Source organism: Candida tropicalis, assembly GCF_000006335.3.
Source record: "Candida tropicalis MYA-3404 genomic scaffold supercont3.1, whole genome shotgun sequence".
In the NCBI taxonomy this organism is placed as follows: Eukaryota; Fungi; Ascomycota; class Pichiomycetes; order Serinales; family Debaryomycetaceae; genus Candida; species Candida tropicalis.
The window spans coordinates 888,944-906,226 of NW_003020038.1; the positions used below are offsets into that span (position 1 = coordinate 888,944).

The following is a 17,283-nucleotide window of genomic DNA, read 5'->3' on the forward strand; positions in this document are numbered from 1 at the left end:
TACCAAGGACAACAACAACTGCAGCAACACAGCAACAAAACAACAACCAGGTCTGCTCCAGGACAACAATCTCCTGTACAACCACAACAAGCAGGAATTGCAAACCCAAGTGCTGCCAGCCCTATAACTGGTAATGGTTCAACAGCTCATCAATCTCCACAAGTACAATCTGTTGCTGGTGCTCAACAACCACAATCACAACCACAACAACAACAGGCACCAGTACAGACATCTCCACATCAACAAGCTTCCCAGCCTCCTCAATCACAAGGACAACCAAACCAGCAACCACCTACTCAATCACCAGTTCAATCTAACAATAGTGGTGTGAAAGAAGAAAAATAGAGAATAAGGCTTATATAAATATATATTTATGGGGAAATTAAATATAGACTACATTACTACATCTAGCTACATTTTTTTTAACATTATTATTGGTTTTATTTTTGTTAATTGGAGTTTGACTTTTTTTTTTTGAAATTAATTTTTTGACATTTTTCCTTCTTGTTCCATTTCAGTGTGAGAGTACAATTACATTATTTATAGTTCTTTACATTTGTTTTTGTCTTTGCTTAGGTCTATTATTCCAGAATGAATGTGTTGTTTGCAACATTTCTAGAAGGAGTGTGGATCTATTGCAATTTTTCGTATTTTATTTGTTTATTTAAAGAGTGTGTACTAATATTTCTAATACAATCTAAACCATATTTGCATCTATGAACTCAATAAACAATATATACTCGTTTGTAAGAGGACTGATCACTTGTTTGATGATGACGATTCAACACTTCTGAGATGGACTTCACCCTAGTGCTTTACAAACTGAAGAATATTCCAAGGATGATGTAAAATGTATTAAAAAAAAAAAATACAAGTGCATGAAGCATGAGAATGAAAACATAAAGTATAAAAATGAACAAGAATAACCTTTGAGTTGATATTTCTGTGGTTAGATTTTATGTATGGAAAAGAAAAGAAAAGAAAAAAAAATACACTGAATCGATTTCACCAATTTAGTTTCTTGTACGTAACGAAATTGAACCCTTCTTTTAATGTACACAAATTAGCCACACTGATTAATATTATTATTAGCGATAGTAGCATTGTTATTGTTATTGCTATTGGTATTACTATTGTTACCATTAAAACATTATACAAAATGGGGCAACTTTGTCTTATAATTAATAAGATAAATGATATTTTAGATAGTGATCATGGATTTAAGAACATTATGTTTCTCTTGTCAATTGTATAGATTATCCATTATATATGATGGTCATATTCTCACGATTAGAAGTACCATCCAAAAGAAGAAAAAAGCTTATTATTCATATTTTGAATATCAACATTACGAGCTTCGTGATTCCATGATGTATAAGAATCTGTTCAGATAGAACGAAAATATAAGAATATACTCTCAAAATATCGAAAATTAACTTTCTCGGATTTTTTTTTTTTGTTGTTGATGGTGGTGTTGCTTTTCCCCGAGTTGCATTCATTATTATGTATAAACTAAGATGATTATGATAAATTAAATTAAATCACATTAAACCAAACAAACAAACAAACAAACAAAAACACATTATTGTTGATTCAGAAAGAAATAAAGCTTGACCGAATTGGTGAAGAAGGAGGTGACTACGATTACCGGGGGAAGAGAGATATTTCTAAACTGAAGTCAATTGGATGTTGTTTAATTGATTGGTAGATGTTGCTGTTTCTGTTAGTGTACCTTGGGGAATAATATCATTGGACAGTCAAGAATACTACCAGATTGGATTAGTTGAAACCAATGCAAAAGTTTCATATTATAACCTAAGAACATCCACACTAGGTTGTCACCATATCTCAACATCCATTGGTTGCTAAATCCGTAGTATAAATCTCCACCAAAAAAAAAAAGAAAAATTAAAAAGAGGATTCTTTGCCCTGTATACACGACCACTGGTTGTTCCTTTATTTTTTTTCACGCGTTGTTTGTTCGTGTGTTCGTGTGTTCGTGTTTTTTTTTTTCCTTGTTGAAATCCAGACAGTGCGAAAATTCTCTTAGTACAACAAAGCAAAAGCAAAAAATAGAACCAAACAAAAAAAAAAAAATTTTCAAGATCAACGTATTTTTTTTTAAAAGCCAACCAAAACATTTTTAGAATTCACTTTATCAAATTACTCAAGTTTAACCCAATTACATACATCAACAATGAAGTATTCATCATCTTTAGTTGCTTCAGTGTTTTTATATTTCATTACAGCAATTTCTGCTCACAATGTTTTATTACATCCTTATGGTAAACAATGTTTTTTTGAAGAATTGAAAAAGAATGATGAACTTGCTGTGAGTTTCCAAGTTGGTTCTCGTAACCCACATAATGCTGAACAATATACTATTGATTTTTATATTAATACTCCACAAGGACAAACTATTTTGAAAAAAACTGATTTAGATCATGGTGATGAAGTTGTTAAAGCTCCTTCTTCAGGTAAATATACTTATTGTTTTAGTAATGAAAAATCCGGTAGAGTTGATCTTGATGTTTCATTTAATATTCATGGTGTTGTTTATGTTGATGTTAATGATCCAAAACTGGATAGTTTGGAATATGCTATTCAAAGATTAAATCAATTGACTGAAGATGTTAAAGCTGAACAAGGTTATTTGGTCTTGAGAGAAAGAACTCATAGAAATACCGCAGAATCCACCAATTCAAGAGTTAAATGGTGGTCTGTTTTCCAAATCCTTTTTGTTGCCGTTAACTCCATCTTTCAAATCTATTACTTACGTAGATTCTTTGAAGTTCAATCTGTTGTATAATTCTTTTGACACATTTTCATTATTTTTTTTTTTTTTTTGTATATATTTTTTTTCATACATTGAATAGGCCTTAAATAGTCTATACTAGTTAATGAGACATAAAGTACTTAGTATTGAAAGAAGCTAGCATTAACAATTAACATTGCAAGGGACGTTATTAAATTCGAGAATTGATTTTTATATACGTTGAATTAATTGAATTAACAGTACATGTTAAACCAGACTGTTTTTGGATTCTCAACAAGTAGCAAGAATGGTTTAGTGGTAAAATCTCAACGTTGCTCATCGTTGGGCCCCGGGTTCGATTCCTCGGGTTCTTGCAATCTTTCATTTTTGTTCTCTGAATTTAAAAAATTATGCATACATTTTTTTTTTTTGGGTTGTTTCCATGCATCAATTACATCACAGTACAGTTATAAGCCATGTATCCTTTCCCATTCAAGACATGAATAACAGCATTGTCTTTAGAAGCAGCAAAAGTATATTGAGTTTTAGTGTTAGCGTTGCTGTTAGTTTGTTGAGCAGTCATTATTAATTGTTTGTCTTTGTTAAATGATGATACAATATGAAAAACCAAAGCTTGGAACTAGGACAGACCCCTTTACATACGCTTTGGATCTGCATCTGATTCTATGGTGTTTGTCACAAGAAGTCTTTGAGTTGCAAAATGTTTGACAGGAGGGTTGAAATTTTTTACAACAAATTTAGAATTTTCTTATTTGTCGATAACAATATAAACTAGTTTCAAAAAGTAAGACCAATTATTATTATACGAAAAATACCATTTAACATATCATATATTTAGATTATGAAATATCTTGAGACTAATTATACAATGCTGTTTTGATAACGGGGGATAACTTGATGATAATGGTACTAAAAACGGACAAACATTATTAATAGTAACAATGATTAAGGTTCAGTAAAATTAGTACATGAATATAAAACATTTGGAAGTAGTGGATAATTTCTTTCAAGTTTTATGGTAAACTATAAAGAATAAACTACTTGAAACATATTATAAAAATTCAAATCTGTGTCTATGGATATTGTAAACATTCTAACAAAACAAAAGGTGGAGTTTAATTCATTACATTGTTCAATACTTAATATATTCTGTTGGCTTATATATATATATATCTGTATCAGAATATTGATAGTATTCAATGTGTTATCATTACTGCTCTAATGGAATTATTAATTTTGCATTTCATAAGACGTCTCACAAAATTTGTATAAATTTTCCAATAATTGTGCTATTGATATAGCTGAAAATTGTATTGTTATTATATTCATATGTTTACCATTACATTGAGATACTTACATATTGATAATTCACAGTATTGGTGTGTATAGCGTTTCCAAATGAATTCACTATGATCTATAGTGGCTTATTTCCGTAATTTTCATTTTGATTCAGACATGAAAGTTGACTTGAATCTTATTTCACCATACAAAAAGTAACAACTGTTATAATTTTGACAAGTTAGATTAAATAGAAGTGAATAATGATGATATCCACTATGAATATAAATATCCTAAAACAATTAAGCAATGAATGGAGATTTTCTACTTAAAATTATGATCTGATTAAACTCTTCTATTAAGTGAATCGGGTTAGCAGATTTGGTATGTTGCGAGAATAGTTCATATTTTTGTAATGATACGGAAAAAATTACAGCATTTTAGACACTCTTGAACAATTTCCTTTTGACATATATTCTATAATCCATTTGAATATAATGGGAATCAATCAAGATAATCAGTTTGACAGAATTATGAATAAGGAAAGACACATAACAGTAGATCATTTTCATGAATTTGATGGCGGTAACTTATAAATCTACATTCCGAAAATAAATATATATATATATTCAAATATTCCATCCTTGAAACCATATTTTTGAATGTCACTTTTTGTTGTACATTTATATGTTCCAGTGATTGCGCCATATATCTGTGTGTTACAATGTTCCATCCATTAAACCATTGATTTGTATGTTCCTGATTTGGTGCGCATCTGTATGTACAAATTTTCCCTCCATATATCCGTATATAGAAATGTTCCCTCCATATATCCATAGATTTCAATGTTCCAACTTTGTAGAATATTTGTATGTTCTAGAAAAAAGTAACATTTATATCTCTGTTTTCTATGGTCGTCACAGTGCGACATCCAAATGTTCCACGATTTGCAACATTTGTCATTATTAGTACGATTTTTGCATTTTTGAAAATGGTGTATGATTTCCGGTGATAAACTATGCTATATAAGTTTATTCTGAATTGATCGACTAAGTATTGGAGGAGTTATCTATCACTCTTACTCTTGGAATTTCAAAGTATCTTTTTTTTATCGGGAATTATGATTTTTCTAAATAACTCAATAAACATGAGTTTGGCCACGTTGAAAATGGTTTGATTGAAATATCCATACAAATTAGTACACATTTATATGCATTGGAGCTAGTGATCCCTGTTGTTGGTGTGTCTAGTGCTTTCAAAGTGGTCCATCAACATCTCAAGTGGTTTATTCCCATGATTTTTAAATCGGTTTGTACACGAAAAAATACCAAAAATGACTTGAATCTCTTTTCGCCATACAAAATTTAGCTGAAGGTACATTTACACTTGTACTGGTTCCAAAGATGATCCATTGTAGCTTTCATGCATTCAACTAGATTATGTAATAATCTGATAACATCATATATGGCTATGGCAAGTACTAATAGTGGTACCAACGGATCAGAAGCTGATTTATATATTATATATTTCACTCTTTCTGATATTTGATTTTATTTTTCTTTTTTCTCAGAGTTTTCTGTATGAACCATGGACTTAAATTCAAGAATTCGCGGAATCCGTGTGTCGATAATAGGTTGAGCATAACTAATAACCAATTTTAATTGGTAACTATTTGTAATGCTGATTCATTTCAAGCCATCGACTACTGATAATTTATTCAAATGATAAATTTCTTCTTTAAATTTACTTACAATGCACCTCTTTGGAGAATGAAGTATAGACTGGAGTTTTATACCGATACAGTATAGTTTCATTATTTGCCGCTGATGTATATTTGTCGATATTTTATATAAAATGATAGTCTATCCGAATATTCATAGTATTCCGCTATATTGTTTATCGATATTGTTGTGGTTTCCACTTTTTTCAAATAACAAAAATAATATCAAAGCTAGTAGCAGTCAACTGATGTTGTTGCAAGATTTTGGAAAAAAAAAGGTGAAATAATAAAGTTGAGGGAGTCTTTTTGAAATAACCAAAATTGAGAAATCGCAGCATTCTTTTTAGTTTGTTGAAAACCTCATTATGTTGCTGAAAAGTGGCAACGTCATAAGGTTGCCCAAAGGTTGTCAAAACGTGGAAAATTGGAAACCTCATTAATTTTAAGAAAGTTTCCAAAAATGCGATGACAAAAAATTAAGTTGCTTATATTTAAAACCAAAGATACTTCATGAAGTTGTCCATGTTTTGCTAGATCTATTGATTCTAACTCGATATTCGTCGTTTGAACAACGGTACATTATTTGTATCAGTGTTTAATAGTGTCACATCCAATCCCGGGTGAATTTGTTAACAATTGGTGAAGTTATCTATCAAACCTTACTCTTCAAAAATCAAAGTATCTTTTTTTTATCGGGAATTATGGTTTTCTTAAATAGTCCAATAATTGCAGTGATAAGTTCGCTGAAAATGGATTAATTGAAATAATTATATAAATACAAATACAATCAAGTGATTTAAATGTGGAAATTCCTATTATGGGTGTATTTAGCGGTTTCAAAGGGGTTCATCAGCAACTCGATTGGTTTATTCCCGTAGTTTTAATATTGGCCCAGACACGAAAAAATCTTAAAAATTGACGTGAATCTCTTTTCCCCATACAAAATTGTAGTGAGAATAGATCTTTGATATACAGAAAAAAAAAAGCATTTTAGACACTTTTGAATAATTCGTTGCAAAATGAGTATTTTCTAATCCATCAGAATATAATGTGAATCAACCAAAATAATATATTCCATGGTAATGGTCAATCAAAATAACCAATTTGTCAAGATTCTGAAGAAAGTAAAACAGAAGATGGATGATTACATTTATGGGTTTGATGGTGGTAACTTATATATTCAAATATTCCCTCAATTAAATCATAGATTTTAAGTTTCTGATTTGGTGCGTATTCGTATATTCCAGTAGATGTGCTATATATATCTGTATATTCAAATATTCTGTGCATTAATTCACTGATTTTCAATATCCTAATTAGTGCGTATTTCTATATCCCAATGGTTTTGCTCTGTATTAGAATGTCCAAATGTTCCATCCAATGCAACATAGATTTGTATGTTCCAAATTTGGGGAATATTTGCAAATTCCAGAAAAAAGTAGCATTTAGATCTCTGTTTCTCTTGTCGTTACAGTGGGCCATGCAAATGTTCCACGATTTGAAACATTTGTTACTTTTAGTACGATTTTTGCAATTTTGAAAACGGCATATGATTTGTAGTGATAAACTATGCTATATAAGTTTATTCTGAATTGATCGACTAAGTATTGGAGGAGTTAGATGTAAATCTTACTCTTGGAATTTCAAAGTATCTTTTTTTTATCGGGAATTATAATTTTTCCAAATAAATCAGTAATTGCACTATCCAGACAGCTCAAACTGTATTCATTGGAATATTAATGTAGATTTAATCATTTGTATACTATTCTCATATTATTTTTACAGTTTTTAAACCATATAGTGCTTTCAAAGGGGTCCATCAGCAACTCAAGTGGTTTATTCCCGTGAAATTCAAATCGGTTCACGCACGAAAAAATATCCAAAAATGCTTGAATCTCTTTTCCCCATACAAAATGTAACTGGTGATATATTTTCAGTTGTACTGGTTGGATACATGAACCATTGTGGGTTTTATGCATTTAACTCGATGATATAATAAAAGAATAACACAATAGATTGTCCTGGTAAGTACTAATAGTGGTAGTGATGGAACAGAACCCGATTTATGTATTATATCTTTCATTGGTTGTCATATTTGAACTTTTTTTTCTTTTTCTTCAGATTCTTTCGTTCGAACCATGGACCTAAATTCAAGAAGTTTCCCCACTTACATGTCGAGAATAGGCTGAACATAACTAATAACAAATTTTAATCGGTAAATATTTGTAATGCTAATTTAATTCACACCATTGACTGGTAATAGTTTATTCAACTGGTAAATTTTTTCTTACAAATCCACTTACAGTTCACCTCTTCGGGGAATGAAATATATACTGAATTTTTATATTGAATGAGTAGCTCCTGGATAGTTTCAATAATTGCCGCTGATGTATATTTGTCCCTATTTCATATGTAATGATAGTATATAAGAGCATTCATAGTATTCCACGATATTGTTTATCGATATTTTTGTTTTTGTCACTTTTTCATGTTTGCAAATAACAAAAATATGATGAAAGCTAATACCAGTCAATTGATGTTGTTGCAAGATTTTGGAAAAAAAGGTGCATTTATAAAGTTGCGGAAGACTTTTGAAAATAACCTAAAGTGAGAAACACCAATGTCCTTTTTAGTTTGTTGAAAACCTCATTATGTTGCTGAAAAATGGCAACGTCATAAGGTTGCCCAAAGGTTGCCAAAACGTGGAAAAAAAGAAACCTCAGTAATTTTTAGAGAATTTCCAAAAATGCGACCACTGGAAATTATTTCCCTTATTTTGCAAACCAAAGAGATTTCATAAAGTTGCATATATTTCACTAGATCTATCAATTCTGGCTCGATTATCGTCATTTTGACAACATAATGTTATTTATATCTTTGTTTAATACTGCCACACTAACTTTTGAGCCAATACAATGAAAACTGGTGGAGTTATCTATCAAACCTTACTCTTCAAAAATCAAAGTATCTTTTTTTTATCGGGAATTATGGTTTTCCTAAATAACTCAATAATTATGATATCCAGACCACTCAAATTGTATTCATTAGAATATTCATCTACATGTTGACAGATATATACTATTATTATATTAATTTTCTAACTTTTTGTTCATCTGGTATTTCCAAAGGGGTTGATCAGGATCTCAAGAGGTTTATTCCCGTGAAATTCAAATCGGTTCACACACGAAAAAATACCAAAAAAAGACGTGAATCTCTTTTCCCCATACAAAATTCAACTGATGGCATATTTTCAGTTGCACTAGTATGATATCATCAATTTGCTGTCACTTGAATCTATTGTAGATGTCATCAAAGGTGAAAATATCCTTCTATTATTGTTTAAATATCCTTAAAACTATTAATTGTGTTAAATTCGTAGATATGTATCAGTATAGCACTTTCATGATTTATTTTTCAATTTTTTGAATTTTGCAATTTTTTCGCGGTAATTGTCGACTAAAATTATAAAATTATCGACCAGTTTACGTCGAGAGATAAATTTCCAAGAAACATCCCTTGAGATTTTCACTTTTGATACCCCATATCTGCAAATCGCTAGATAAGAAGAGGAAAACTGTTTCAATTGGTGTTATAACTACATAAAACTATTACTAATGCTGTACACGATTAATCACATATAGAATCTAATAGAGCTTGTAATTATTATGTCTGTATCACTATTAATTCTATCTAAACCATACATTCTGTTATACTATAGCATATTTTTTGAGCAGACACTAAAAAAACTTGATACAATTATCTGATAACTGAAAAGCACAGCTATTTTTTTTCAAATATGAACAAATCACACTACCAAACATTCATCTTGTATAATGATAAATATAAATAATTGTTAGAATTACTGTTCGGGTAGAGATGAGCATTTGAATTAGTTATATTTATTACAAATATCCATAGTTAACTAATCACATATGATTTAGCTTAGTGAAACGTGATAACTTTTAGTGTTGGAGACACATCACTCAACAATTACATTTTAACCTCATTATACCGCCAATTTATAAACTAAGTTTTCTAAATCGATATAACGTGAGTTTTTCGAAAGAAGAGGAAATTCCCACTATTTATATATTCTTTTGATTTATTAAGCTAGTCTAATTCACATTGATTGGACTACCTTCGTTAGTCATATGAACAGTAAAAACTTGTTCCTATAGGACTCTCTCTCAAAGGCATGTCCGATAATAGTTTATGTAAGAAATGAGTTGGTGATCAAGTAAGGCACGAGAAGAGAATGTTATGGACATTTATTTAATTGGAATTTGTCTCCCCGCTTTGGATTCTCTTGTAAGGCTTGTAACAACTATAATGATTATAACACAAAGTGAAGAGCCAAGATTTGAATGTATCGATGATAATACGATGTTTTGATATTAGAAGGTTGAAATATATGAACAAATATTAAATTGTTTAATTATACAGGTTTGCGCTTAATGTGTATTTGTAAAATTTTATCTTTTGAATTTTACAAAGTGTGGTATAGTTTAATTTCCGATTAGTTGTGACTTTTCTTTGATTTTGTGGTTAGGAGAATTGGCAATAACGAGGGGAAATCAGAAGAGTTGTGTCTTTTATAATATATCAATTCGTTTGTCATTACAATATATATAGGAGACAATATACAATGTGAATGGTCTATGTACATGTCAGGAATGAGAATTGTCTGTGTATAGAATGCCTTCAAGTGGGAAGGGGAACCTTGTAACAATATTAAAACAACTTGCGTCATACTGCCAAATTAATTTCTCGGAGTCCGAGAATTAAAACCATAAGGCATTTTTCCCTTGTGTGAGTTTTCAATGACTTTCTCGCATCACACACAGTGCACACACACAGTGCACACGCACAGTAAAAAAAAAATGGAGAGTGCAATTTTCTCTTCACCTATATTTTTTTTTATAATGCATTTCAATCCATCAGGAGAAAAAGAACCAATTTTTCTTTTAGAATTATTATTAAAATAACGTTCATTATCTCTACACATATATATCACTTGGTAATGAATTTTAATCTTCAGCATCGTCGATACTTGGATAAGATCAGAGCAAGTGTATTTAAAAAACAAAACGAACACCAACAGCAACAACAGCAACAACAACAACCCACATCAAGTTCACAGATTGATGATAATGATTTATCCCTTATTCCTATAACATCTCCACCAGATAATCCTGATGAATATCCATCGACTTTTTTCTTAAGTCCAGTCACATCCAATGAATCATATAATGCATATTCGGACCTGTCGGTCATAGGGCAAGGATTTAATCATATCGAACCACAATCACCCGCATCATCAGTGGAGGATATTGTTACTGATAGAGAGGATAATAATGTGGATGATGGTTATGATGTTGTAATGGCAGAAGCCGAAGAGTTTGAACGTCAATTAAATGAAGAAGAAAAGGCACACCATGAAGTAGAAGTAATTGGAGGAGGAGAAGAAGAAGAAGAAGAACCATTTTCACCATTACTTTCTTATCCCTTGGAGATATTGTATACAATTCTTGAATATGTTTATGTGGATAATGATATTTCATCTATCAATGCCAATTTGGAAAAATTCGCCAATACTATTCCTTTGTTACTGAAGAAATTCCACCATTTGTCACTTTGTTTCTTATACAAGTATACTATTTTTAATCGTCCTCATTCATTTGATAAATTCTTGAATAATTTAATAAGTAACCCGATCATTGGGAAATATGTGGAGTTTATGGATTTCCAACAATTCACATCAATTGGTTTAGGAAGAACAGGAAGAATGAATCAAGAAATTCAAATGGTTACTTATAAAACCATTTCAAAAGCATTATCCATGACTCCTAATTTGTTGGAGTTTTTAGCATCAGAGAATATCCAGGATGATTTAAATGTTACTGTATTGGATTATTTGTTTAACAAATTACTCAAGATTAAGGCATTAGATTTTTGTGGAGCAAGTAGTGAATTATTTGCTCAGGCATTTGATGAATTACAAATAACTCGTGATGAATTGTCAATAACAAAACTTTCATTTCATGATTGTTCAAACTTATCCAATGAAGTATTCAACAAGATTTTCCCTCATTTAACCAATTTAAGTCGATTGGATTTGAATCATACATCTATTACATCAAATATCTTGTTGAAGTTGCCAACAAATATTCAATTGACTCATTTGTCACTTGCAAGATGTTCTAAATTGACAACCAAAGATTTGATTAATTTTTTGGTTAACCATCCAGCAGTTAATAGGGGATCATTACAATGGTTGAATTTACAAATTGATTCAAATGTTGTTAGTCCACTTTCAGATGTTTATTTGTTGTACACTATGAAGAATTTGAATGCACCAAATTTGAAATACTTGAATATTGGTGGAATGCCAACTAATTATAAGATTCTTTTAACCATTAGAGCCAAATTCCCCCAATTGGAGAGTTTAAACATTAGTCATGCACATGTTACTGTTGAGGAATTAAATGAATTTATGAAAGATAATACCCAGATGAAATTCCTTGATTTAACAAGTATCAAATCTGTTGGTTCGAATATGACCATGTTTATGAGGAAGAATTTTAAAAGTGGACTCGAAGCAATTGAATTTGATTATAAAGTATTGTATGATTATACATCGAGTGGAGAATACATTACTGTTCAACCTATACAAACTTCATATGTGGAAGAATTGGGTCGACCAGCTACTTGGAAATTTTATGATAATGAAGGAAGAAGATCATGGATTTATAAAACTGATGATGTTTGTAAGAAATCAAAACAAAATTTAAATACATCAAATTTAGTATTTTATGATTTAGAAACTGGGAATAAGATTGTGAATTCTGTTAAGAAACCAGATTTTTTAAAATATGCTAGTCGTAAGATTAATTGTTCAATTGGATATTATAATTTGAATGGATACAGAAGTAAAAAGAATCTTGATGAATCTTATTGTTGGCCAGTTGAATTTAGTCAACGAGGTATCTATAATTATTATTCATTAAATGTTAAATGAGAAATGAGAAAAAGAGTATATTTGTGTAATTAGTATATACATATAGGAGATAATCTTTGAATGAGATGTGAAATGCATGCACGGGATGAAAAATTACAAAAAGAATGTGACGTAGTTGTAAATATTGCTTCATAACTAATTTCAGATCTACTATTCTCTTCTACCTTCCCCGGGGGGGGGGGTTATTTCATCTACTAATCATAGAATTAAGAGGTAATTTTTTATTGTTCTAATTCTAGTATTTCCACTGACCTCTTCAATAAACCTATATATACAAATAATCCATTCATGCGAAGGGCTATTTCCTTTCCTTTCCTTTGGTTTGTATTTGGTTTGTATTTGGTTTGATTTGGTTTGGTTGCATTTTTGATTTGTGGGGAGAATCAAATTTAAATGATCATTTTAAATTGACACCCAAACGTTTTTTTCACTACTATTACTATGCATATATATATATATATATACATATTTGCTACTAAATTAATTGAAATCATGGAAATGTAAAAATCAATTAAACGTTTTATTTATTTTTAATTTTACTTGCTCTTCTTATTCATCGACACGCTACCAGTTTATCATATTATTATTTTTTTTTTTTTAAGGACCGATCTGGAAATGCAAGAAAACTTAAATATTAAAAAAAAAAATATTTGACGTTTTTGCGACACGAGTCAAATAGTACAGTACAGTACAGTACAATACAAATTCAATATATGTTGGAATGAATATGAGTATTTGTTTTTCCTTCTTCCCTCCCCCCACACCTTTAAATAAGTATTTGTAATCTATGGAAATCAACATATGGTTGATATCTCAATAGTGGGTCTTCAGCTATAAAAAATGGTTGTCATTAATTTTATAATTTTCTGTTCGATGATGATGATGATGATGATGATGATGATGATGTAATCTGAACCCGCAGGAACCAGTAACTGATTCATCCGTAACTCCCCCTGCCCCCTCCACCTCTCCATCTGTCATAATCTATTCTATATATCCACCATTGAGTTTCTCTCCATTTAAAATCCGATAAATGTGGGCTTTTCTGGGGCTAAAATCTAAAGTTTCTTCCGGACCCCCATTCAAAATAAGAAGAGATAATATACCAGTTTGTATATTCAGTCAATTGTTATCGGAAATACATTAAACCTTAATATGTAACAATTTGTATTTTTTTTTTGGGGTGTATATTGGTTATGGAACCCTTATGTATATCCAATTACCCCACATCAACGGAAATACTTAAAAATAAATAAATCTACAAACTTTTAAACTATATCATTGCAAAAATATAAAAATTCTTTTTAATGAACTTTGCTAAATTTACAATATTTAAAGAACCAACGAATCGCTGTCTTTGAAATTGTAATAATTCTCTCTTTTTCTTTTTTATTCTCATTATCACTACACTTTTATTCATTATATTATATTATATTTATCTATTCATATAACAACTACTTTTACTACTATTATTATTATTATTAACAGAACAAAAAATGGCAATTAAAGAATCTAAAACTGATGTACTTATCATTGGGGCTGGTCCATCTGGTTACATGTGTGCTACATGGTTAGCTAGATGTGGTATTCCATTTAGAATCATTGATAAAAGATCAAATGAAATATTTGCTGGTCAAGCTGATGGATTACAAAGTCGTACATTAGAAATTTTTAAATCATTTAGTGAAAATTGTTTTGATTTTGCAACTTTAGATCAAGGTTGGAAAGTAGCTAATCATGTTACAGAAATGTGTTTTTGGTCACCTAATGATAATGGATATTTAACTAGAAAATCAAGAGTACCTGATTCAGCACCTGGAGTTTCAAAATATACTGAATGTGTTATTCATCAAGGTAATGTTGAAAAATGGTTTAATGATTCAATTGAACATTTTTCCGATGGTAAAGTTAAAGTTGAACGTCCTTTATTACCAATTTCTCTTCAAATTAATGAAAATGAAATTAATAATCCTCAAGCTCATGCAGTTGATATTTTAATTAAAAAATTAGATGATAATTCTGCTAAACCTGAACAATTTGGTAAAATTGCTAATGGACTTTTCCGTGCTTTTGATGGAGATCAAGAGAAATTTTATAAAGATATCACCAAAGATAATGAAGATGATTATGAACTTATTCATGCTAAATATGTTGTTGGATCAGATGGGGCACATAGTTGGGTTCGTAAACAATTAGAAATTGATATGGATGGTGATCATACTGATTTTGTTTGGGGAGTATTGGATATGGTTCCAATTACTAATTTCCCAGATATTAGAAGTCGTTGTGCTATTCATTCTAAAGAAAGTGGATCAGTTATGGTTATTCCAAGAGAAAATGATTTGGTTAGATTTTATATTCAATTAAAAGAAGTTGATAGAGATTCATCTACTGAAACTAAAGAATTTAGTGGTACTACTGAAGAAAGAAAAGAAACTTCTAAAAGAATTGATAGATCTAAAATTACTCCTGAATCTATTTTAAAACAAGCTCAAGAAATTTTCAAACCTTATACTTTAGAAATGACTGATTTACGTTGGTATACTGGTTATCAAATTGGTCAAAGAGTTAGTCCTAAATTTGGATCTCATGATAGAGTATTTATCACTGGTGATGCTTGTCATACTCATTCACCAAAAGCTGGTCAAGGTATGAATGTTTCTATGCAAGATACTTATAATTTAGGATTCAAATTAGCTTTGGTATGTAAAGGTCTTTCCAAACAAGATATTTTATCAACTTATGAATCTGAACGTTTGAAAGTTGCTCGTGATTTGATTGCTTTTGATCATAAATTATCCAGATTATTTAGTGGTAAACCAATGATTCCAAATTCTGATGTTATGGATGGGGTTGATCTTGATGAATTTCAATCACTTTATCGTCAAGGTAGCAAATTTGCATCTGGTACTATTGTTGATTATGAAGATTCTTTATTGATTTCCAAGAAACAAAGTAATATTTCTTCTTCTTCACCAGATGAAGAAGGAAGAGTATTTAGTTCATTGGCTACTAAAGTTCCAGTTGGTAGAAGACTTTACAATGATCATATAATTGCTCAAGCAGATGGTCGTCCAGTTGATACTTTAGAAAGATTTTCATCTGATGGTAGATTTAGAGTATTGATTTTTGCTGGTGATGTCAAGAATCATCCAAAAAATTTTGATTTATTAAATGATTTCCAAGAATTGATTGATTCTAAAGAATATTTTGCTAAAAAATTCACTCCAATTAATGCATTTGCCAATTCTGTTATTGATATTGTTACAATTCATTCATCAGATAGACATGATGTTGAACTTGAAGATTTCCCAAGTTTCACACATCCATTAGATTTCAAACGTCGTTGTGATTATTGGAGATTATATTCAGGAGTTGGTGAAACTTATCATGAAGGTAAAGTTGATATTTATTCAACTTATGGAATTGATAAGAAAAAAGGTGCTATTCTTGTTTTACGTCCAGATTCTCATGTTGCTTTGGTTTCTGAATTCTCCATTGCTGGTCTCAACAAAGTCAATGATTATTTCAATGGATTTATGATTCCTCAAACTAATGTCAAGTTACCACCAAAAGATCCTCAATTTGATGACGTCAAGAGATTTGTTTTGCCAAGATTGGCTGTTTAGTTTTGCTTTCTTTTTTATTTATATCTATTACAAAATATATGTTGTTCTGTGAAATATTATGTAAAGTATAATCGCGTGATCTTTTCTCACGTGTAGGGATCATTACTACGAAACAATTACAACACTAAATTGTGATAAATTAACAATATACAAACGTGGACATTTTATTTTGGTTTTGTCTATTACCGGAAACTAAGAGTTTAAAACAGGGGGGCTGGCCGGGGGGGCAAAGGAGAACAAGGGAGAACAAGGGAGTGAAAGAAAAATAGAGTTACATTGTCAATACTTCTATATTAAAACAACACCTTTCATATATGGAATCTTGATGTTTGAATAAACCTTAGCGCTAGTCCGAAATGAAATGAATGACAATTCATATTCCGTAGGGCATTAATATTTTTTTGATTTCTTCTTAGTGTCTATGTGTGTGTGTGTGAGTTCAAATTTTATCCTGGCGTTTCCCGTCATTTTTTTGGTTTCCCCTCCCCCGGATTTTATTTACTTGTTAGTAAAGATTTCCCAATACAAAAGGAAGAAAGTTTTGTAATATAGTTGTTTAGAAAGTGGAGAGATTTTATAAACCTACCATCGAAATAATTTCTAACTTATCCGTCTCGAACTAATAATTGAATTGCCCAAATCAGTGGTACGACGACGACGACGTGTACCGCTTACAACAACTTGTTTTCGTTTTTCTTTTTCTTTTTTCGTGGATAGTCTTCCTATCTATTTTGTTGGGGAATTCTGTGTGTGTGTGTGTGTGTATATTTCCTCTAGTTGCTACTAACATCGATGAAAGTTTCAAGTTATAGATTGTTCTAGAATTGTCTGCACATACTGAATCTGTGAAATGTTTCATCTT

The 17,283-nt window shown here is 30.5% G+C and overlaps 3 protein-coding genes and 1 pseudogene across 4 annotated transcripts; all 4 read left to right on the forward strand. All coding sequences in view use genetic code 12, as the record gives it.

The window, feature by feature from the left end:
• Nucleotides 1–2,197: 2,197 nt before the first annotated feature.
• On the forward strand, nucleotides 2,198–2,809 carry EMP24 (Emp24p; the record flags this gene model as incomplete). The annotated part of the gene is made up of 1 exon (XM_002545594.1): nucleotides 2,198–2,809. The coding sequence occupies one exon, from the start codon at nucleotides 2,198–2,200 to the stop codon at nucleotides 2,807–2,809; it is 612 nt and encodes a 203-aa protein (XP_002545640.1).
• A 247-nt stretch (nucleotides 2,810–3,056) lies between these two features.
• On the forward strand, nucleotides 3,057–3,131 carry CTRG_06337 (annotated as a pseudogene). Its single transcript has one exon. The product of its transcript is annotated as a tRNA-OTHER (tRNA).
• Nucleotides 3,132–10,794: 7,663 nt separating this feature from the next.
• On the forward strand, nucleotides 10,795–12,792 carry CTRG_00422 (uncharacterized protein; the record flags this gene model as incomplete). The annotated part of the gene is made up of 1 exon (XM_002545595.1): nucleotides 10,795–12,792. One exon carries the CDS (start codon nucleotides 10,795–10,797, stop codon nucleotides 12,790–12,792), a length of 1,998 nt encoding a protein of 665 aa, XP_002545641.1.
• A 1,496-nt stretch (nucleotides 12,793–14,288) lies between these two features.
• On the forward strand, nucleotides 14,289–16,421 carry CTRG_00423 (uncharacterized protein; the record flags this gene model as incomplete). Its single annotated transcript, XM_002545596.1, has 1 exon — nucleotides 14,289–16,421. The coding sequence occupies one exon, from the start codon at nucleotides 14,289–14,291 to the stop codon at nucleotides 16,419–16,421; it is 2,133 nt and encodes a 710-aa protein (XP_002545642.1).
• Nucleotides 16,422–17,283: the final 862 nt, after the last annotated feature.